Below are 21,745 nucleotides of genomic sequence, written 5' to 3' on the forward strand. Positions count from 1 at the left end.
GGTGCCAATGCTTCCAGTTAGTGGGTTGCAACAAAACCAACTGATTGATACTACAAAACGCATCCCTGGTTTAGTTCCTATTTTATGAGAAACGCTCATGAGACTCCTCTCAAAGTTTTCATTTTTTAAACAGAGATGTTGCGGGTGTCTGGGAGGAAGGCAGAAATTTTAAGAAAGTATCATCAGTCAGAACCTGGTCCTAATGCATTCTAACCAACCTCTCTCAGTTTCTACTTGTATGTTAGGCAATCACATTTCAAGATAACAGGTCTCTGTCAGGAGTGCCTTTAATTACAATTTATTTACATCTGCTAGTTAAATTCAGAACAGTGAAAACTAGTGATTTCTAAAAATTAATCTAAATTGTCTGCCATTAATTAAACTTTGACAGAGTAACATTTACTATCAGTGTTTCTCAGAACAAAAATACCTCATGGTTCCTCCCTGAAAGACAAGAGCCCCCGAGTGAGGTATTTGCTGATACCTTCTGTTCAACTGCAAAGTAATCCATTCTACATATGAGTACAGCAACTACCACAATGAAACATCTCCTTACCTTTCTGTGGCCTGATAATAAACGATTGCGTAGCTCCATTCACCAGTCGGCAATACCCATCTATCAAGTCAGCCATGTTCTCTGCAATGGTTAAGGATGGCGCCGTCACTGTCAGAGGCTAAAGAAGGAAAAAAACAAAGCATCAACAAAGAGGTATTATTGTAGTTCCAACCACTGAGCAGAACAGCTGTGTCATTGCATCAGAACTTCACACACGCTTGCAAACAGTAAACAGAAAAATGCGGGTGAGCAAAGAATCATCAGATTTTCACTTTACCTTTTATGTAGCAAATTTGAAAGGTGAGGTTTGGAAAGCACAGCTGATAAAACCCTCCACCCAAATGTAATATTAATCTGGGATTATTAAGTGGTCTGCTAGCTCAACTTTCATTTCAAGCATTGTTCACCTCAACTGCTATGACTTTTACAGCTGTAATTACGACAATTCTGAAGAAGTTGCTTATTCCTTAACTCTCACAGGCAGTTATGTTTTTTCCACCCTTTTCCAGCAAGTTATTCTTTGCCCTAAAAAGTAACTTTTCTGATTTCAAAAGAGACAAAAAACAATAATAAAAAAACACAGTGCAAAAGGAGATGAGAGACAAACAATCAAGCTGTTAATGTTTCATACCACCAACATTCATGGTGCCATCTTGCCCTCAATCCTTCTCTACCACAGTGACTGTTTTCCAGTGCATTGGACTAAGGAAAAGATTTTATTTCAATTTCAGCTCTGCCTCCATGTAATGAAAGACCAAATTCTCCCTCTTTCATATTTCTTCTTTTCACAAAAGTGAAATTGCTTAGTTTCCTCTTTAGGAATGTAGAATCATATACATATGCAGGATACTATTAAGTTGCACATAAGGACCAGCAGTTTTTAAATAAGCTTCTTTATAACTATCAAAGTATACAAGCACAGATACAAACCCTAAAACATGTGAAGAGCTCTGAATCTATTTTAAAACTATTCATCTAGTATAATGATGACTGCTCACACTCAACTTCCTTTTCCCCTTAAAGAACAAGAAAAATCAAACAACTGCAGAATGCCTGGAATGCAAGATGTCACAGTACAACACACCAGCTGTAACTACAGGAGGAGCAAGAGTTTAACAATTACTGAAGTCTTTGCACGCAGACAGGCAGTCCCCAGCTTAAACAAACGTGCAAAAGTGAAGTATACTTAGAATCACAGAATGGTTTGGATTGGAAGGAACCTTAAATAACATCCAGTTCCAAACACTTCCCACCGGATCAGGTTGCTCAAATCCTCATCCAACCTGGCCTTGAACACCTCCACGAAGGGTGTGTTTGTGACTTCTCTGGGCAACCTGTGCCAGTGCCTCACAACCCTCACAGGAACAAAATTCTTCCTGGTAGATCATAATTACACTGACAGTAGAAAACCCCAAAAGACGTTACAGACTGGAACAAAAGTACACTATACAAAATATCTTCATTAGGAGTACTCTAATCTCCACCCTTTCCCAGGAAAACCCAAAGCCAGTAAGTTTATGAATACCATACCTCAGGTGCACCCGCTATCTTGAGCTGCAACATTCCTTTTCTGTCCTTGTCTTCACTGTTGGAATACTGAATCGTTTGCACTTGATTGAAGTCTGCCAGATGAGTTGGCTGCACACAGGCAAGAAAAAGTGGGCACAAATTCAAAATCACAGCAAAATACTTTGCCTTTATTTTTGATGTTGCAAAAGCACATGGTAATTTTGATGTCCAAATTACACTTGCAGAAATCCATTCCCCTGTTTCCTTCTACAGTTTTGTCAGGTTTTGGCTAACAACATACAGAAAACCTCAGCGATTGCAACATGAAATCAAGCATGAAGGTTGCCCACAGAGGTCACTGTTGAGTAACACCGGGCCCATGCTGAAGTACATTATGGAAACAACCTTTTGGAAGTAAAGACAGAGAACTCAACAGGCTAACCACACATAATCTGCACTCACAGCATACTTAATGCATCACTAGACTGCCCTAAAATAATGTTCTTAACTGCCTACATATTCCTGATCTTTTCACTGCCTTTGAATTCATTACAACATAACTTAGGAATGGCCTCAACTTAAGCCATGAATTTAAAGGTCCCAAATATTTTGCTAGTTCTGCCTGAATGTAACTTCTCACAAGCACGGAGGTGCAGAGGAAATACTGTAATACAGTCAATATCAGGTAATGAAAACGCTTTTAAGGATGTGAAGGAAACCAAATAAGTCAGCAATAACTGCACAAATGTTAAACACTAACTGATTAAAAATAAGCTCTTCATTTACACATGCCAGAGAAAGAGAAGAATAAATCAGAACAATTTGCATGTTTCTGTTAAAAAGTCACCATTATGTTTCAAATTCTCCAAGCAAGCACTTCGCTGGGTATAAGAGCCAACAAATTCAGTGCTATGGCTGACACTGTCTCTCTATTTAACCCAACTGCATTTCTCCAGTCCCAACTCAGGAGTTAATATCTGAACATCTATTGTGTATGATGAATTTTCCAGTACTTCTGTGTTTCACTCAAAGATTAGTCTTGTCATTCCTCTTTGTCTGAAGTTCAGCTCACAACAGGCCATGGCTGTTAAGACAGTAATGGAGAAAAGAAAACAGAAGCAGACTTACATTTGCACCCTTGTCTGTAAGGTAACTGATTCCTTCTTCTGGGCCAATTGCCAGCTCCACTGAAATAATCCAGCTTGACTTCAGAATCGAAGGAGAAAGGGCAAAATTTCAACAGTAAGACAAGACTTCGCTACGGAACGCTATCCTCCAATACAATTCCGATTTTTTAGTGACTAAAATCTATAAGCTTTTAAATTCTTCTAACAATTTAAAATGCATAATTCTATAAGTAGCAAAACTCCTCATGACCAGTTTCCTGGGGATCTGTGCTACTCAAAATGTGTTTCCATGTGGTTTATCTTAGGTCTACATGAGGACTTTATATTTCCTATATTTCCTCTTCTCGTGGACATTGATATTTCTGTTCTAATTTCTGGTTGAGTGTCCGTTTCTGTTTTCACAAAGCTTGCAGACTTAATGCCCTTCCTTACAATTTGTTTGAAACTGGTAAATTTTAAAAGGCATATGAGCAAAATTTGCAAACAGAAGAAGCTGAGCAATCTCATTTCACTGACTTTCACAAATGAAGCACCAATAAAAGTATTTAACAATGTCCAATTTCTACCCTATTAATGAATGGTGCTTTTTTAAGTCAACCGAGAAAGTTTTAAACAAAATCAATAAATATATTTTGTTGTTAATGAAATCCAAGTACTTGTCTCTTTATCAGAACAGGAATTAAGCAAGCAATTAGCCGTGTCACTAAGCAAAACCAATTAAGACTCATAACTACAGCATGTATTCTGGCGACTGTCACATTCCTCCTCTACTTACACCAAGAGCGCACTTGAAGCATTCCTTGTCAAATCTGTACACTGGGGAGAGGATCTCAAAGAACTTCAAAATACTTTCTTCTCTATTGAGGTTGGCAAACTGTCGAAATGTTTGTTGGATTAATTTTCGTAGTGTTTTGGCCTGTGTATTAAAATATTGAAAGATTAGGTATCTTGAATTTAATCAGTGACATTGCGTGTCTGCTACATGCTACAGAGGAAATATTTCACTAATGGTATTTTTAATAACACATAATAAAAAATAACATGCTAACCTTTCAGGAAGTATTTTGTCTAGATACCTCATTCTCACAACTTCTTAACTGCGTACCAATACAAAACCAGAGCAATCTACATTTTCATTCCAGGTTTTAAACTCTCTTATCTCATAGTAACAACTCAGCTGTAGCTGTACCTCTGCACACAATATCTTAGACTATCTGTAATAATTCTTTAAGTGTGATAATATGCAAAATAGCATCCGTATAAAAACACAAAACTTAAATAGTAAAATAAAAATGAATGTAAAAACTAAACCAACTTTTAAATTATACTATTTAAACTATATTGCATATAATTTCATTAACTGTTTTCAGCTTAGAAACAACCACTTAGAAGAAGCAGCACATATCATCTTCCAAAACATTTAGGACAGCAGCACAGAGCCAGACAATTACGTATTCTGAAAAATAAAGTATGTAGAGGATGAAGGCAGGCTTTCAAACAACTACATTCAGAAAAAAAAAAGAAGGATAACTAAACTAAGACTTACAAGAAGTTTAGTATCTGGTTGTATATAATGTATAATCCCTGGGAAGGCTGCCGCACATATTGAAATAAGAACAGCATCTCGGAAGCAATGTCTTTAACATGCCCCCAAACTCAACAGGCAATCAAAATAATAAAACCATGTTTCTAAACACTAGAATTCATCTAGACAAAAGCGCAGTACCTTCTCCTCATCTGTCCTAATCCTAGGAGCACACTCTGTAAGCAGTGCAGAGCCAGGTGACTCACTGCTTTTCATCACTGCTCACATCACACAGTAAAATGTCAAAACCACAAACACATCTATTCTTCTTCCCTTTGCCAAAGCTTGACCCGTGTCTGAAGTGACTGAATAGATTTAAAGAAAACTTAGAAATACCCATTTCTCTTATATCTTCCAACTAACAATGATAAAAGGTGGGACCATGCTTATTTTTGCAATATGTCAAGGTTAAGACAGGTTCTACTCAGCTTCACCTTCTGGCAATTCTCACTACTTCTTTCTGCTATCCTCTCTGTTTCATGATTTCTGATGAGCAGTTCTCTTTGTCGGTCAGTTTTCTGGCTCCGCAACATCATTTTATGAGATAGTGATTAATTTTTTTATGTCTGGAGCCTTTCACCACAATTTCTCCCTTTAGCAGAGAATACAATTCCAGATAATTGCAAAATTAAAATGCAGAGGGATTACTTAAATCTACTTGACTCCATTAGCTTGTGATTTTCAAAAGTCTTTTGAAACAAAACCTCTTCATGACAGACCTCTTCTGTTCAGCCATTTAAATCATAATGTAGCAACCTTCTAAATCTGCAGCTGAATTCTATTATTTCTGTAAAAGTATTACTACTTGCCAAAACCAGCTCTAAAATATCATTTTATGACTTATACTTTCCTGTATGAATGGTAAGAGATATTTTACCATGACATTCATATCAAGACGGCCATAGATGTAAAAATACTTGGTGACCACTCTTCACCCTCCTTTTCAAAACATGCTGAGTAAAATTTGCCTTTTTTACTCTGGGAACATATTTCAATTTCAATGGAAATGAGATTCAACCAACATCTATAGCCTTAACCACGATTAACAAAAGTGGGAATCACTGATAACCTTCCTTGAATGAGTTGGACACGTTCTTGAGCAAAGTAGGCAGACTATGGTTTATCAAGTTACCACTAAAAAGATACTGTTTTCTCACATGCCCCTCTCCTTGTTCTCCAGAAGTCTCATTCCTCTTTTTTTTTCTTGGGTGGGGAAGTTATTTGGTACAAGAGGCTCGTTATGAACTTCTGCCCATGAGGTTTGAGGAGTAGAGGTGTGCAACTCTCTCAGAGAAGTTCAGTGAGGCCACATAGATCACTACTATCCTAGTTCTGTCAGAACAACTGCACATCAACGCCCTTCTGCCTACACACAGCAAATGATAATGCAATTTCCACATTTCTGACACTTTTATTTTTTACGTAGCATACAACCGACTGGAACTGTAATTACCTTCACTGAATCTAGTAAACTCTTCGGGAAAAAACGTCTTAAACCAACATCTTTCCTGAAACAAAAACACACAAAGCATTAATACGAAAAAAAATGTGTAATATTATATTGCTCTTTTTCAGGGAAGTGTTTAGGGCTTGGAGTTTTATTTGGTTTAGTTTTTTAACTAATACATGCAACATAGTAAATGATTTTAATAGTAAGGTCCTTGACAATCTCAGAGTAATGAACACAGTACCATTAAAGTGCTAACCACAGCCACTCCCCAGGAAATGCGGGACAGCGGCATCTCCTAGCTTAACCTCTATAAGATATTGCATTTACAACAGGTACCTGGTGGGGAACGCGTGTTATTAGAAATGTTGGCACAGAGAAGTTTTCAAAAAAAACCCCTGTTCTTAGTACATGTTATCATAAATAATTTTAAAAATACTGAAAAAAACATCCTTACAGCACAGACAGGTGAGAAAGGAACAACAAGAAAATGGCGAATTCTTATTAACATCTATGAAAATTGAGCAGCAGATACAAAATAAAGCAAAGGATTTCTCATGACAGCACCTCAGTAAGCATGTTGACTGCATTCCTTACTGTTCTACCCTTTGCAGCACTATAATGAAAGTTTTAACTTCCAGTGTCACTTTGTCCTCAAAGAAAGTATCTAATGTCAAAATTCCCAGCTGTTTATTGCAAGTAATCTCACTTTTTGCTGTAAATCAGTAGCCTGTCTATAAGCTTGGACTTCGCAAACTAAGTTACATCAAACTCACTTTCCCAATTATAAAGAGGGTTGCAGCCCTAGTTTGAAACCCAGAGACATATTTCTGTGGCTTAGTTCATGGCTGGTGTGCATATGTACCACCATAATTAAACATCGGCTTCAAGAAAGATGCCTGAGAAGCTGCCAATGGTATTCTAGAGCAGAAGATGATCATCACACAACCAGGTATACTAAATATTGCATGACCGTGAACCAGTCATACAGTGTTAGCAGAAAATTTCTATGAGAAAAAAGAAAAACTAGAAGAAAAATGTAAACAGGAAAATGACTTCAATCCTTGCCTGTCAAAGGCGTTACTGACTTTTTTTTCCTTTCAATTTAAGAGGTTAGAATCTCTTTTAAACAAACACCCTGATCTGCTTCTGCAATGAGTATGAAAGAAAGCTTTCCATGACTGCATGCCTTGAATATAAACAAAAATACACCTGGAATTCTTATATTTGGCAAAGAAAAGAAAAGCCATTAGCAAGCCGAGATACACACTGCTATTCACTGCTACCTAATGGTGCAAGAAGAAAGCCAGTGTAAAAAGCTTCCTCAAAGTAATAAACCAGGGTATTTTTAAAGCTCTCTAAAGACAAGCAGTGTACAATATCACAAAACATCCTAAAACATCCTCATCGAAGAGCAGAATGTTCATGCACAGCAGCGAACACTGGCATCTGTGCAATGACAGTAAGCTGAAAGATTATAAAACTTTCATAAACGTTAATTCCTTTGATGCATTTCTTCTCAAATGCAAATTACGTGCAGTTCGCCATCCCACACAGTTAAATAAATCTAACACGCTATTACCATCTAAATAATATGCAAAGACATTTTGACAAGGAATATATTAGTTTAACATTAAGCATTTGAGAGAGAAATGGTGTTTTCCAAAATGAAGCACCCTGCACCACTCCGGCATTACTCATCTCAACAGCGCTGCAGCACGTGGCTGCAACATCTGATTCGATTCATTATTAAAGGAGTTGTAGAGTAGCCTTTTGTAGAGCTAAACATAGAACAAATTCAGCATAAATTCCTATGCAGTGTACGATGAAACGCAACTCAATAAAATCCGTTAATAGAGTTATCCCTTGCGTAACTGAGACAGCAAATTGAGTCACCAGAGGAGAACTCAACTTAAGAAGCATAAAGGTTTAATGCCTTGGTCAACAACAAACTATGGGTACGTGTAAATAAGAAAGTGACATTGGAAATTGGAACACACAAACAGTTTTAAACACACAATGCTCCCAACTCCTTCCCTCCTCAGCTGCACTGTGGGGGGGTAAACCAGCCAGCATGAGATACACCCCAGCTCAGTCCTCCAGTCTGAGTCCTGACTGCTGTTTTCTGATTGCCAGCAGGACATCATTAGGAGAGAGAGCCTGGTTTATAGACTTCTACTATAGGTTTGTATTTAACCTCATCCCCTCCATCCCACTTGTGGGCTTAAATGTAAATTTATTTTTTTTTATGTATAAACTTCAATAGGATTAATAAAATACCAGCTGCAGACAGAGGATACTGCCTGCCATATAGTGATAAACAGCTTTAGGCTACATATATCTTTATTTCTATTTTTCATCTCAATTGACGTTACAACAAAAAAAGTAATGTTAGATTAACATAATAGACTTCAACGTGCCTTTTAGAAAATCGTGGCTGCAGCTGTTCCTTCACATAGCTCCCATTTCTGTACTTGTAATTATCTCTGTTCTATCCTAACAGGCTTCACATTTATTATGAAAAAAATTCTTCTTTGATTACACGAAGGCCTAACTATTAAAGGCTACTTAACAGTTTGATTCTATCTACCATTTCCCATCCATATTTGGTCTTGTATGAAAATCTGATCAAAGACGACGATACATCAAACAGACATCTGACAAAGACAGGCAAGAAGCAATCACACCAAATGCATTTAAAAATTGCACTCAGCTGGTTAAGTGCCTCATGATGTACTAAAACTAGCAAAAATGCCTGAGAATAAACAAAAAGCCTCACTTCGGAAATAAATATTACTTGTGTGGCTAAACCTTTATAGGCTATTAAGGTGGTAAAATCAAATGGTTCAATTTTGGGGATCGCTGGTGCTTTCTGCAGATTCTTCCTAGCTTATAATTATCTTTACCCACTTTTAAGGTGCTTTCATCTCTTTCAGCTGAATCCCATACAAAACACATTTTACTTCTTAAAAAGTAAATTAAAAATAATCTCTAAGTGCACAATTCTAAATTTTAAATCTTGCACAGCATTAAACTGTTAGATTTTGCCTATCGGGTTTTTGCTTCACTTTGTCTTTCACAGCAACTATTAAGTTATTTCCTACCAAAACACTTCCTGCTTGGAAAACACACGCACTGAAAGAAAAAAGGAACAGTTAAAATGGAAGCAGCCCCACACTGAGTCCTCCAGGAACTCTCTTACCTGCTACAATTACTAATTAATACTTTGTGTACTCTGTTATGACCCTTGTTTCCTCTGCTTCATTATTTCCAAAATTGTTAACCTAATTACTAATGGTTTTGGCTTATCAGTTGACAAGTAACCTTCTCTACAAGAAGGACATTGAGGTGCTGAAGCATGTCCAGAGAAGGGCAACAAAGTTGGTGAAGAACACAATTCTTATAAGTGGCTGAGGGAAGTGGGGTTCTTTAGTCTGTAGAAAAAAAGGCTGCAGTGAGGTGGTTGCTGGTTTCTTCACCCAAGCAACAAGTGATAGGAGGAGAGGAGACGGCCTCCAGTTGTGCCAGGGGAGGTCTAGATTGGTTATTAGGGAAATGTTGGAGTTGCCATCCCTGGAGGGGTTCAAAAATATGCTGACGTGGCACTCTGGGACATGGTTTAGTAGACACAGTGGTGCTGGGCTGATATCTGGACTCGATGATCTTAGAGGTCTATTCCGACCTCAATGATTATATGATTCTGTGATGTAAAAACACCTGTCTCACGTTCTTGCTGGGACATATGCAAACTACAACCACTGTAACTCACAAGCTCCCTTTCCAGAAGACCATGGCACAGAATCAGTACTTCTCCAGCTCAAAGTACTTTCAAATCTTTTTATATCACTTTTAAGCCCTGTCTATCTCCTCATCCTGTTCATCTTCATAAGTCCTTTCTCATTCTGTTAAAACATTTCCTCCACCAGACTATTTCTACTAGTGGCTACTGAAAGAAAACTCAAATCCTTCAAAAACCCCTTAATTCAAACAAAACCAAAGCTTTTACAAATTCTGCACAGACAGAGGACCACTATGTAAACAGCAGGCACTAAGTAAATAAGAAGGCAATCATTACAGTTATCTTTACCTATTTAAACCATAGTTTCCTCAAAAATCCTTGTGAACTTCTTTACTGTGATGAAATAAACCTTATCTTACACCTCCACATTCTCTAAATTCACCCTTCTGAAGCTCACACACATTCCATTATTAATATAAGATAGAGACTTCTCTATTACACAAACTTTTATCCTGATTTTATGTTAAACTGCACAGTACCATTTCACAAGTATAACCAGTAGTGAGGAGCAGACCACTGCTGTGTGGATGTACGAAACATTGTTCCACTAAGTTAATACAAATAAAACCAGTTTTCAAGCCCCAGAGCTTCCAAAGGACTCTGGATTTTTTGGCCTGTGCAATAGGATTAAGTAACCAAAATACCTTCAGTATAAGGATGCTTCTTGGTTGTCTTAAAATTTGTGATCCATAGGTAAATAATAAACTTGCTAATTGCAAGGTGACAATTCAGGAAATTCATGTACTAAGCAAACAAGAAACAAAAGTACCAGAACATGATTTCAAGGAACTCAAACTTTACCCCAGATGAGTCACAGCTGAAGAACGTAACTATACACAGGAAACTATTTAGAAACAAAATCACCTTAGAACCAGATTTGATGAACTCATAAACATTAGCAGAACTACAAAAAATCATAATAACCCTCATAATCAAGTTCAGACAGCTCCAACTCTGCTTCCTTGGAACAAAGTTAAAGGTGCACTTCCTACTTCTATACCTTGATAGGTTTCATCGTCCTTTTCTTGTATTAAAGCACTTGAAGATCTCAAACTTCATGCAATAAAAAATTATAACAACAAGAAATATACTGTTATTGAGCTGAATTTCATGGTTGTGATGAAGAAAGAGTTCAAGCCTCAAACTAGAACACAATACTTACTCTAACACTTCATAATTGGACTTCTTTTCTAATGCATTGCCTCTCATCTCTCCGTAGGATCTCCTGAAGTCAGGAAAAATATTTGAAAGTGATAATTATTGGATAACCCAGCCTAAAACTACAACATCAAAGTAATCACATCTTTCAGAGACTTACCATTAGAAAACACTGGCAGAAAGAATTCAAATATAAATATTTATACATTATTCTCCTACCTCAATGTACGATCAGATTTTTACTTTACACAGTAATTTCATCATATCAGGCTACCACTGTACCGCGTTTTTAGAATGAACCACTTTAAACTCACTTAACTACCCTGCTAGCAAAGAAGTGATCTTCTTGACCATCAGCAGCTCCTTTCTAGTTCCAACAGAACCTCCCTGACCTTGGTAGCAGCACTCATGTCCATGTGCATGTAACAGGAAGTAGGGAATGATGAAAATGCTTTCAGTCCAGGGCTGGAGCACCTCCCAGACAAGGAGAAGCTGAGGGAGTTCGGTTTATTTAGACTAGAGAAGAAAAGGCTTTACGGAGACCTTATAACAGCCTTCCAGTTCTTAAAGGGGGCTACAGGAAAGCTGGGGAGGGGCTCTTGATCAGGGAGTGCAGGGATAGGACAAGAGGTAACGGCTTCAAGCTGAAAGAGGGGAGATTTAGATGAGATATTAGGAAGAAATTCTTCACTGTGAGGGTGGTGAGGCAGTGATGCAGGTTGCCCAGAGAAATTGTGGCTGCCCCATCCCTGCAGGTGTTCAGCGCCAGGCTGGATGGGCAACCTGGTCAAGTGGAAGGTGTCCCTGTGCACGACAGGGGTGTTTGAAATGGATGATCCTTAACGTCCCTTCCAACCCAAATGATTCTATGATTCTATGTCCACATCAAAAATAAACTAATTAAGGAATCGAGAAAGAGCAGCTGTTGCTGGGACAGGGCTGGGGTCATTGCTTTCACAGTGGACTAGGAATGCTTATGGCAAGACAGTCTCAGTAGTCATCTACTAGAATTATCTCCTGAAGATGCCGCAGCATGAGAACTGTGGAAAGCAGGACTTGGCTGACAAAACAATCCCACATTATTATACTCATTTGATGTTTTGAAATACGGCACCAACAGTTCTGTGAGTGTGTAAGAGTTGCAGTTACACAAAGAATTTTTGTTTTCTCTGGGGCTACCAGCAAAACTTACAGCAAAGACATGAGGTTCTCCTATGATACCTCAGCAATTTCAAAAGCCTAAATGTTGCTGTATTTTGAAAAGCACTGTTCAAAGGACATTTTTATTCTCTGTTGACAAGTTTACATTTGCCATTCATTTCTTATCAATTTTACTCTACCCCAAATCTCCCTGTGTGAGACCACAGCATAACTAAAGCCAGGGATTCTCCATAAATTAGCAAAAGATAAACCCAAAAAATGCATTTCAAAACTGTGTGAGGAACTCTCTCAAAGATCTCTTAATCTGATATATTTATCTTTGTTTTCCAGCTGCATATACAGCTGAGAAGAATACCAAAAGGATCCTTGAGATTTAATCTTGTTAAAAAAGCACATCAAAAACTTGAGTACAGAGTAAGTACAGACAGGAAAGGTAGTAGCACTTATCTTTAATTACATTCTTTAGCTGTAGGATTTATATTTGCACAATAACAAGACTACTTGCTGAATAACACCACAGATGCATTTCAGTATAGTTCACTGTACACTACAGACCTTTGAATTATTCAGATGAATTAACCCGACAGGCAGTATCAACATGTAATTAATTAAAATTTTAAAATTAATGTTAATTTAAACATCACTAGAAATTGGTTACAATGCATTCAGTTATTCTCCAAACTACTTTGTAGAAGAAGTCTTACAATGTTTTATTCAACTCTACGGGTCAGAAACTGATGAACAACAAGCATTTTCAAAATTAATATATATATTCTGTCAGAAACATGTTGAATAATAAATGAAATTATCAGCTTACCGTATTTCAAGGCAACCTAGTTTCAAAGCAATTTCCTGGTCCACTTGATCTGCTATTTCTAACATATAGTCATTTTTCACCTACAGCAAAAGAAGCAGGTACGCATCACAGAAAGATCAATTCAGTGCCAACACAAACTAAAACACTGCCCCAACACCTTGAGAATAAATATGTCTTAAATTCAATTTTTTTGAATCCCTATTCACTGTGCATGAAGAGAAAGAAGAAGATATGTGCACTCTCTCCACTAATGAGCTGCACTTTTGTAAGAAACACATTTTGACTACAATAAACTTCATAAAAAAGGTTTCCTTATCTACATCAGAATCTCTTATGTTTCATCAAATATGATTAAAATCTTCACAAAAGGCTGCACAGATGGTCGCACCTGCATTCAAGATATCTGAATGTATCCTGTATTTTTTAACCATCTTGGTCAACTCTAGGTGCATCTAATCATGCATCTAAAACCATAAATGCCCTTGTATTACTGTGAAAATAAAAACAGCTGTAAGTAAAGAGTGGTACGTGACATTAGAAGATGTTAGAACACTAGGAAGAAATTCTTCACAATGAGGGTGGTGAGACACTGGGACAGGTTGCCCAGGCAAGTTGTGGATTCCCCTCCCTGGAAGTGTTCAAGGTCAAGGTGGATGGGGCCTTGAGCAGCCTGGTCTAGTAGGAGGTGTCCCTGTCCATGGCAGGGGGATGAGCTGGATGACCTTTAAAGTCCCTTCCAACCTGAACAATTCCATGTGAAAATCATACTATGTACTGACTTCAAATGATGTTTGAACTAACAAGAAGAATAAACAAGCATGAAACTAGATAGTTGCTTCCACAGTAGGAAATAAAACAGGCCAAGGAGCATGCTCTGACCCGGAGGAGGCCAAATGCTCATCCCTCCTGAAGAGGATGGTTGGGCCAAATCAGAATATTTGGGCCATTGCTGGCACTCAGTGCTTGGGCACAGTCTAGAGCGGTGAAGTGGCACATGCAAAAGATGTACCCCAGAGCATGCTAGGCATTCAAACATGACGGAATATGGTTGGTCAAAGCTTCATTGTGTCTCCTGGACTTGTTTTATTTACTAATATCAATGTAGACAGCAAGCCTACCTTGAAGGTAACACTTTGAGCACGCTGGATTAAGCTATTTACACGGTTACTAACAAACCAAAAAGACAGTTAGAGAGACTAAAACCAGTGCTGAAGAACTAAACTCTGCAAATCTTGTCTGCTGTGGAAAAGGCATTTTATACCAGTAACATATGTCTACAGAAGTACAGCTTTAATGGCTCATGTTATCCTCAATCTTATGAAATCATACACTTCCTATTGAGATCCTTAAAGCTTAAGATCCTGAAGTTGCAGAAAGCCCTGAAATACCACAAAAATCCATGACTCAAAGAGATTATACATTATGGAAGTAATACACTTCACAAAATGCTTCTTGAGTGATGACAAGTTGTAGGAAAAACTCTTTTAAACTGCCACCACTACGAAATTCATAATTTAAAAGATAAGGAACTAGAGCAGCAGATTCCAGCAAAGGAGGTCCTCTCCAACTAGCATCCTCCCAGTAACACCAGCCTACACCAGAGCAGTCTCTCATCACAAGTATTACAACTGGATCTGCCCTACACTACAAAGCAATAAACATGAGACCTTTCGCGTTATAAAGTGCATGAAAAATTTTGTTATTGAAAGAAGAAGGAGAAATGAGAATATGAATTATTACAATAGCTGCAACATCAGGAGAAAGCATCTCATGTTTGGACTCATACATGTACTCAATATGACCAAACACTAAGCTTTCAACTCTTCCCAACTCAAGTCCTAAAATACAAATAAGAAATAAGAATTGTCCTTCAGCATCATGCACACATACGGAAAAAGTCATTCTGTATTCCCATGGGAGTAATACACAAATTAAAATAGGTAGAATAATTATATTTTTCTTTGTTATGCTTACAATGAAAAAAGTAACTTCTCATGTGACACAGCATCCTATTCCGAGTTTTTCTGGTAACATTTAGAGAGATTTATCTGATTAAGGGTCAAAAAAAGCCCCTCAAAACCACAGACTCAATATAGCTAGTAACTACAATGGCTGTAAGTGATACAAACTGAAAGAGAGATGCATCTTCCAGGCAGTCAAGATGGCTTGATTCTGTATTTTCATTCAAAACTACAAAGGTCCCTACATGCAGAGAGTCCTGTGTGTTAGTCAAGTGAACAGTCATTGCTCTAACAGGCGAAACATCTAATTTATGAAACCATTTACAATCAACCATGTATAAATTAAGAACTGTCCGTTACACAACAACACAAAGTGTGTGCACCTACAATACACATAATGGTGATGGATCAATGGACCAAGGCCAACTGTGTGAGGTTAAACAAGAATAAGTGCTGGTTTCTGCACTTGGGCAAAACAACCCAAGGAAACTCAACAGGCTTGGGGAAGACTGGTTGGAAAGCTGCCCAGTGGAAAAGGACCTGGGGGTGTTGGTTGACAGCTGGCTGAACATGAGCCAGCAGTGTGCCCAGGTGGCCAAGACATCCTGGTTTGGAACAGAAATGGTGTGGCCAGCGGGACCAAGGAAGTGATTGCCCCCCTGTACTCGGCACTGGTGAGGCTGCACATCAAATACTGTGTTCAGTTTTGGGCCCCTCACTTACAAGAAAGAAACTGAAGTGCTGGAGCATGTCCAGAGAAGGGCAATGAAGCTGGTGAGGGGTCTGGAGCACAAATCTTATGAGGAGCAGCTGAGGGAATTGAGTCAGTTTAGTCTGGAGAAGAGGAGACCATTGGCCTTCTTGGCCACCTGGGCACACTGCTGGCTCATGTTCAGTCGCTGTCAACCAACACCCACAGGTCCCTCTGCTCCATGCAGCTTTCTAGCCACTCTTCCCCTACTCTGTAGCACTGCATTGGGTTGTTGTGCAAACTTCCCTGGGCAGCCTCTTCCAGTACTTCAGCACTCTTTCAGTAAAGATTTTTTTCCTAGTATCTTACCTAAACCTCCCCTGGTGCAACTTGTGGCCATCTCCTCTTGTTCTACTTCTTGCTGCTTGGAAGAAGAGACTAACACCCACTTTGCTACTGCATCCTTTCAGGGAGTTGTAGAAAGGGATAAGGTCTCCCCTCAGCCTCCTCTTCTCCAGGCTAAACAATCCCAGTTCCCTCAGCTGCTCCTTATCAGATTTGTTCTCCAGATTCTTAACCAGTCATTGCCCTCCTCTGGACACTCTCCAGCAACTCGAATCAATTTACTTCTTGCTTATATCATTCATGAGGTTTAACAACTTCAAATATAATTTGAATACAAGCTTTCATTTCATTTTTCTACTTCTTTCTGAGAATTCACCTTCCTGTATAGGTCAAGTTATTTCACCTAAGAAGCTAACATACCTGTTCAAAAAATCCATTAGCCAGCCTACCTTACACCCACTCAAATCCGAAAGCTATTGGCTAGTTCAGTTACATCTAATAAAATACTTTTTTAAAAAACTATACATGCATTTTTTAATCATATCAACAATTTTGGAAATCACAGAGCTGTTATCAACCTATTCCTTGAGGCATTCAGACACCAAAAAGAACTGACTGTAGCACAGTATTTTTGCAGCCCTGACATATAAAGCTTCCCCTGCAGGAACTACGCTAATTTGAGGCTACAAGTATATCATGCTTAAATTTGTTTTCATTTATCTTCACAGCTCATTGCCTTGTAGATCCCAGTTCTGAAGCACTTCATTTGTTAAACTAAGCAGCTGAAGAACATCTTCAGTTTCGTGCAAACATAAAATGCTGCTAGCCTCAAGAAACTACGATTCCATAAATAAACAAGCAACATTACCCAAACATTTAAAGTTTGAGATTTCTTTCCTCTTGCCCTTGGCTTGTGAGCTTTCACAAATTCCAGTCATGTTTCCCCGGTTTGACTCTGCAACTACAGGCACCAGAACTTGACTAAGAAAAAATTTAAACCTCTTCCAGTCCCAACAAATTGGAAGAAAAAAGAAGTACTGTGAAATTTTTCTGTTTATTTGTGAGACAGAAGTCTCACAATTTTTCAGACCAATGCTGCGAGCAGAGAGCTGCCTGTTTAACTGCAGAATGCTGTTAATGTAACAGGCAGAAAAAAATGTCCTTTTGCACATCTCAGTCCAGAAGAGGTTCTTTATCAGGAAGGGCAGGAACAGGACAAGCGGAAAGAGTTTTAAGCTGAAAGAGGACAGATTTAGATTGGATATTAAGAAGACAATTTCTACTGTGGGTGTGGGCACAGGTTGCCCAAAGAAACTGTGGATGCCCCATCCCTGGAGGCGTTCAAGGCCAGGTCCGATGAGGCTTTGAGCAACCTGATGCAGAGGGAGGTGTCCCTGCCCACGGCAGAGGGGTTGGAACTGGATGATCTTTAAGTTCCCTTGTAACTCAAACCATTCTATGATTCCTCCCTCCTCATATTTCAGCCAACAGAGATTTGCCCCAGCTGATGCACAGGCATGTGGGTGCTATTTCTGAAGTTCCCTGGTAAAGTCACGTGGAGATCAGTCTTTAGAAGTCACAGAATCACAGCATCACTAGGTTGGAAAATACCCACTGGATCATTGAGTCCAACCATTCCTATCAATCATGCTCCTCAGCACGTCTTTTAAACACCTCCAGGGAAGGTGTTTAAATTCAACCTGAAGTGTGGGATAAAAATGTCTTTATCCACCTAAGAAATGAGATGAAAACAGAGAAAAAATACCCTCCCTCCATGTCCACAAGTGACTAACAGCAGTGTTCACAATATCACTCATTAGAACCTCTCATCAAAATTAACAGTTGCAGCTGATTATCATAAAGCACTCATGTATATTATATATACTTACTTATTATTGTCTTTAAACTTTTGAAGGTATAAGAAGAGGTTAAGAGCTTCAAGAAGGCTACAGCCATAATCTTGTGGTCTAATTAGACTGAGCAGTGTCCTATTATGGACAGCAAAGGTAATAAATTGATAGAAGGAATTAATTTTATCTTGCTTTTTTCAGAAACCTGTCTGCACGCATTTCTCTTTAAATTCCACCAAGTCTAAGCGAGAGTAAAATAAAAAAGGCAGATTCAATTTCTACTCCCGGAATACTAATGAGAATTTCTCTTATCACCTTTCATTTTTCTGGACTCTTCTCTCTGAGATGGCTTTAGATCAATGCATGAACTAATGCTCGTGCAAAGATGAGATAAGAATTTTGCAAGAGGTTCAGCACGAGCTGCATAACCTCCTAAGGAAGAACCCTGAACAAATATTAAATGGAAGAGACACAAGAGATAATTAAATGGTAATTAAGCACGCTGCCACAGGGCAACTGAATAGACCTACAAGTCTTTTGTGTTTTCCCAATTATTACTTTTACTATTATTATTGTTAATGCACTTAAATGAGATAAATGAGATTATTTTTTGTCTCTTTAAGAGAAACAAGACCCTGTTTTAATTTAAAAGTATAAAGCCCATATATATACAAAGACACAAATGTAAAAATTTAAATAATTCTATCACTTTTTCCTGTTTACTACAAATTCTGAAGTAAGTTAAGAAAGAGGATGAACCCTGATCTGTGGGGTTTGGAAATCCTGTTATCTGTGAGCTGGGGTTACACCTGAGGGACTGCCCTCCTTGGTCATAGATGCAGACCTTCACTTAAGGCTTGGAAATTTGTTAACAATGTGCAATGCCTGGAGGAAGGCTGAAGAAGGACATCATAAAGATACATTTACTCTTCAAGCCAATCAAGCACCACTGCTATTGTTCTGCTTCCCATTTTAACTGTGCAGAATGGAATCTCTCCAAAGGCTGTATCAGAAAAAAATTGCAGCATGCTATTTAATATACCTTAATCTGATGATCTCAGAGGTCTTTTCCAATCTTAATGATTCTATCAAAAGTAGTGGGGCCAGCAGGAGCAGGGAAGGGATCGTGCCCCTGTACTCAGTGCTGGTGAGGATGCCCCTTGAATCCGGTGTTCAGTTTTGGCCCCCTCACTGCAAGAAAGACATTGAGATGCTGGAGCATGTCCAGAGAAGGGCAACAAAGCTGGTGAAGGGTCTGGAGCACAAGGGTTATCGGGAGTAGTTGAAGGAACAAGGGAATCTTAGCCTGGAGAAGAGGAGGCTGAAGGGAGACATTATTGCTTTCTACAACTATCTAAATGAGGTTGTAGTGAGGTGGGTGCTGGTCTGTTCACCCAACTGACAGGATTAGAGGAAACTGTCTTAAGTTGTGCCAGTTGCAAGGTTTAGATTGGATATTAGGAAAAACTTCTTTACTGAAGGAGTGGTATTGGAAGAGAGTTCCCAGGGAAATGGTAGAGTCACCACTCCTCGAGGAGTTCAAAAAGCATGTAGATGTGGCAGTTTGGGACATGGCTTAGTAGGCACGGTGGTGTTGTGCTGATGGCTGGATTGGATGACCTTAGAGGTCTTTTTCAACCTTAATGATTCTTTGATTCTCATTTCACCTAGTTTATAAGAGAACATTAATTTATATAAACTTATCACACAAACCTGATTTTGAAAAAGGCATCCCTGAAAAACCAATCAGCCAAACAAGAACCTGCTAAGCAGCCACACTTACCAACACAACGAAGCCTTTGAAGTACTTCTGCTAAACCAGGGTGGCACTACTTGACACCAGATGCTCTGGCAATGATAAAACTACGTGAAGCCTGTAGCCATCTCAAATACTTCATGGTCACGATGGTTTAGCAATAAAAATGCATAAAGATGAGCAAGTCAAACACTTACATCAGAATTATGAATTCAAGTGTTATACTGCTGAAAGGTTACATACTTTTTATTTGGTAACAAGCCAAACCTCAAAATATCATGTCCAAAGTGAATCACTTGGATTTATGCTGCTTGCAACACACTTATTTCCGCTTACCCATTTTGGCTTCTTGCAGAATGTGCTTATCTGAACTTGCAGAGAAAAATATATCGGAAAGCAGTTTGAAGGAAGAAAGAAACAAAAATAATTCCTTGCTACAGACTGTGCTGTTGATTTCAAGCACCTTTCCCCTCAGTTTCTTTTTTTTGGTAAGCATTCTAGCAAGCTTAAATCAGGTTTTCAGTCAGGCAGGTGTAGTCTTTGGGAGGAGGAGTCTATTTAAGTTTCATTAAAATTGGCATAATGAAAATGCAAACTGCTTCAGGCTTCCTGATGAGTACTACAACAGTGTCAGTGTTAGACGAAGTAACTGGACTCTTTCACAGGCTGGTGAATAAGAATTAAAGTGTGACCTACACTTCACATCTGTAGTTAACTTCTTGGTCACGACAGCTACAAACAGGCTACTACAAGGCAGGGATGCAATCTGTGGAAAACATGAATGCCAAGCATAGATGCACCTCTTGGAGGTAGGAAAAAGCAGCCTTTTATGTGTCCTAATAAAATAAAGAGTGGAAAAAAACATGTCACTCCCTCCAACACACACTGCCTGCGTTCAATGAACCTGTCCTTGGAGAGGGCAGTACTATTTATAACAAACAAGAATACCGAAGTTCAGCATAATCCTACACCACAATGTATTTCTTGACATATTAATGGTATTATTCCCTGATAGTCATCAGGAATTCACTTTATTTACCTTCCGTTCTCACCAACACTTTAAATGCATTTAATGTTAATATTATATTAATAATACTATTCTTCACTCGTTAGCCAGGACAAAATTCTCTCTTATCTCTCCAGCCTTTTTTTTTGAGCATCACAAGTTCAAAGATATTCTAAATCCTAAGAAAAGACAGGAGGTGAACACTGAACCATGAACAAATTAGCATTTTCCACAAGGATGACAGGCACGTAAACAAAAGCCCAGTTTCATCTCTGATGTCTGACTTTTAAAATATTTGTTTTTATACTTGAATGGACAAATCACTGATGGTCTAATGTGTAACTTCTCAAGATTTACTAGGAAATAGCAGGCACTCTCCTAGCTGTATAAATTGCCAGCAAAATCCAGCTGGTATCATTTATAATAAAAATTGGAGACAGAGGAAAGCCCATATTTGTGAAGATGGAGAAATTAGAGAATAGCCCTACGCTAGCACACATGATTTAAGAAGAAATCTATCACAGGCCTTGTATTTTCTATACCAGCTGCTACTTTCAAAAGCCATCTGCTTCATTTTTCTGCACGCAATTTTTTTCATGCAGCTGCAGTATTTCAGGAAACCGTTTGCTCTGGCTGACAAGCCAGCCTGCCAGCGCGGTTCATAAAAACACCATGCTGGGTTTGTATTTCTTTATTAAGAACATGAGTAAAATCATTCTGAACTTAGTACTTAATGCTTTCCAGGAGTTTAGGGATTTAAAAAACCCTACTTGTCGTGTCTTAAAAATATATTTTAGTTTTAATTTCTTTATGTACTTAGAAATTAAGCTGAAAAAGGGGAGATTTAGATGAGACATTAGGAAGAAATTTTTTCTTGTCAGGGTGGTCTGGTGCTGGCACAGGTTGCCCAAAGAAGGCATGAGTGCCCCATCCCTGGCGGTGCTCACAGCCAGGCTGGATGGGGCATTGAGCAACCT

At 38.6% G+C, this 21,745-nt stretch overlaps 1 protein-coding gene across 9 annotated transcripts in view; it reads right to left on the bottom strand.

Moving 5' to 3' along the window:
- The window catches only part of PTK2 (protein tyrosine kinase 2), a 226,858-nt gene that overhangs the window by 76,500 nt on the left and 128,613 nt on the right, over positions 1–21,745 (bottom strand). For all 9 annotated transcript variants that reach the window (XM_069854722.1, XM_069854721.1, XM_069854723.1 and 6 more), the window contains 7 exons: positions 13,160–13,239; positions 11,186–11,248; positions 6,231–6,285; positions 3,968–4,108; positions 3,194–3,271; positions 2,087–2,194; positions 557–674 (listed from right to left, as the gene is read on the bottom strand). In XM_069854722.1, coding sequence (XP_069710823.1) covers positions 557–674; positions 2,087–2,194; positions 3,194–3,271; positions 3,968–4,108; positions 6,231–6,285; positions 11,186–11,248; positions 13,160–13,239 — 643 coding nt within the window. The remainder of the gene's footprint in view (positions 1–556; positions 675–2,086; positions 2,195–3,193; positions 3,272–3,967; positions 4,109–6,230; positions 6,286–11,185; positions 11,249–13,159; positions 13,240–21,745) is intronic.

Source organism: Phaenicophaeus curvirostris, chromosome 3, assembly GCF_032191515.1.
Source record: "Phaenicophaeus curvirostris isolate KB17595 chromosome 3, BPBGC_Pcur_1.0, whole genome shotgun sequence".
In the NCBI taxonomy this organism is placed as follows: domain Eukaryota; kingdom Metazoa; phylum Chordata; class Aves; order Cuculiformes; family Cuculidae; genus Phaenicophaeus; species Phaenicophaeus curvirostris.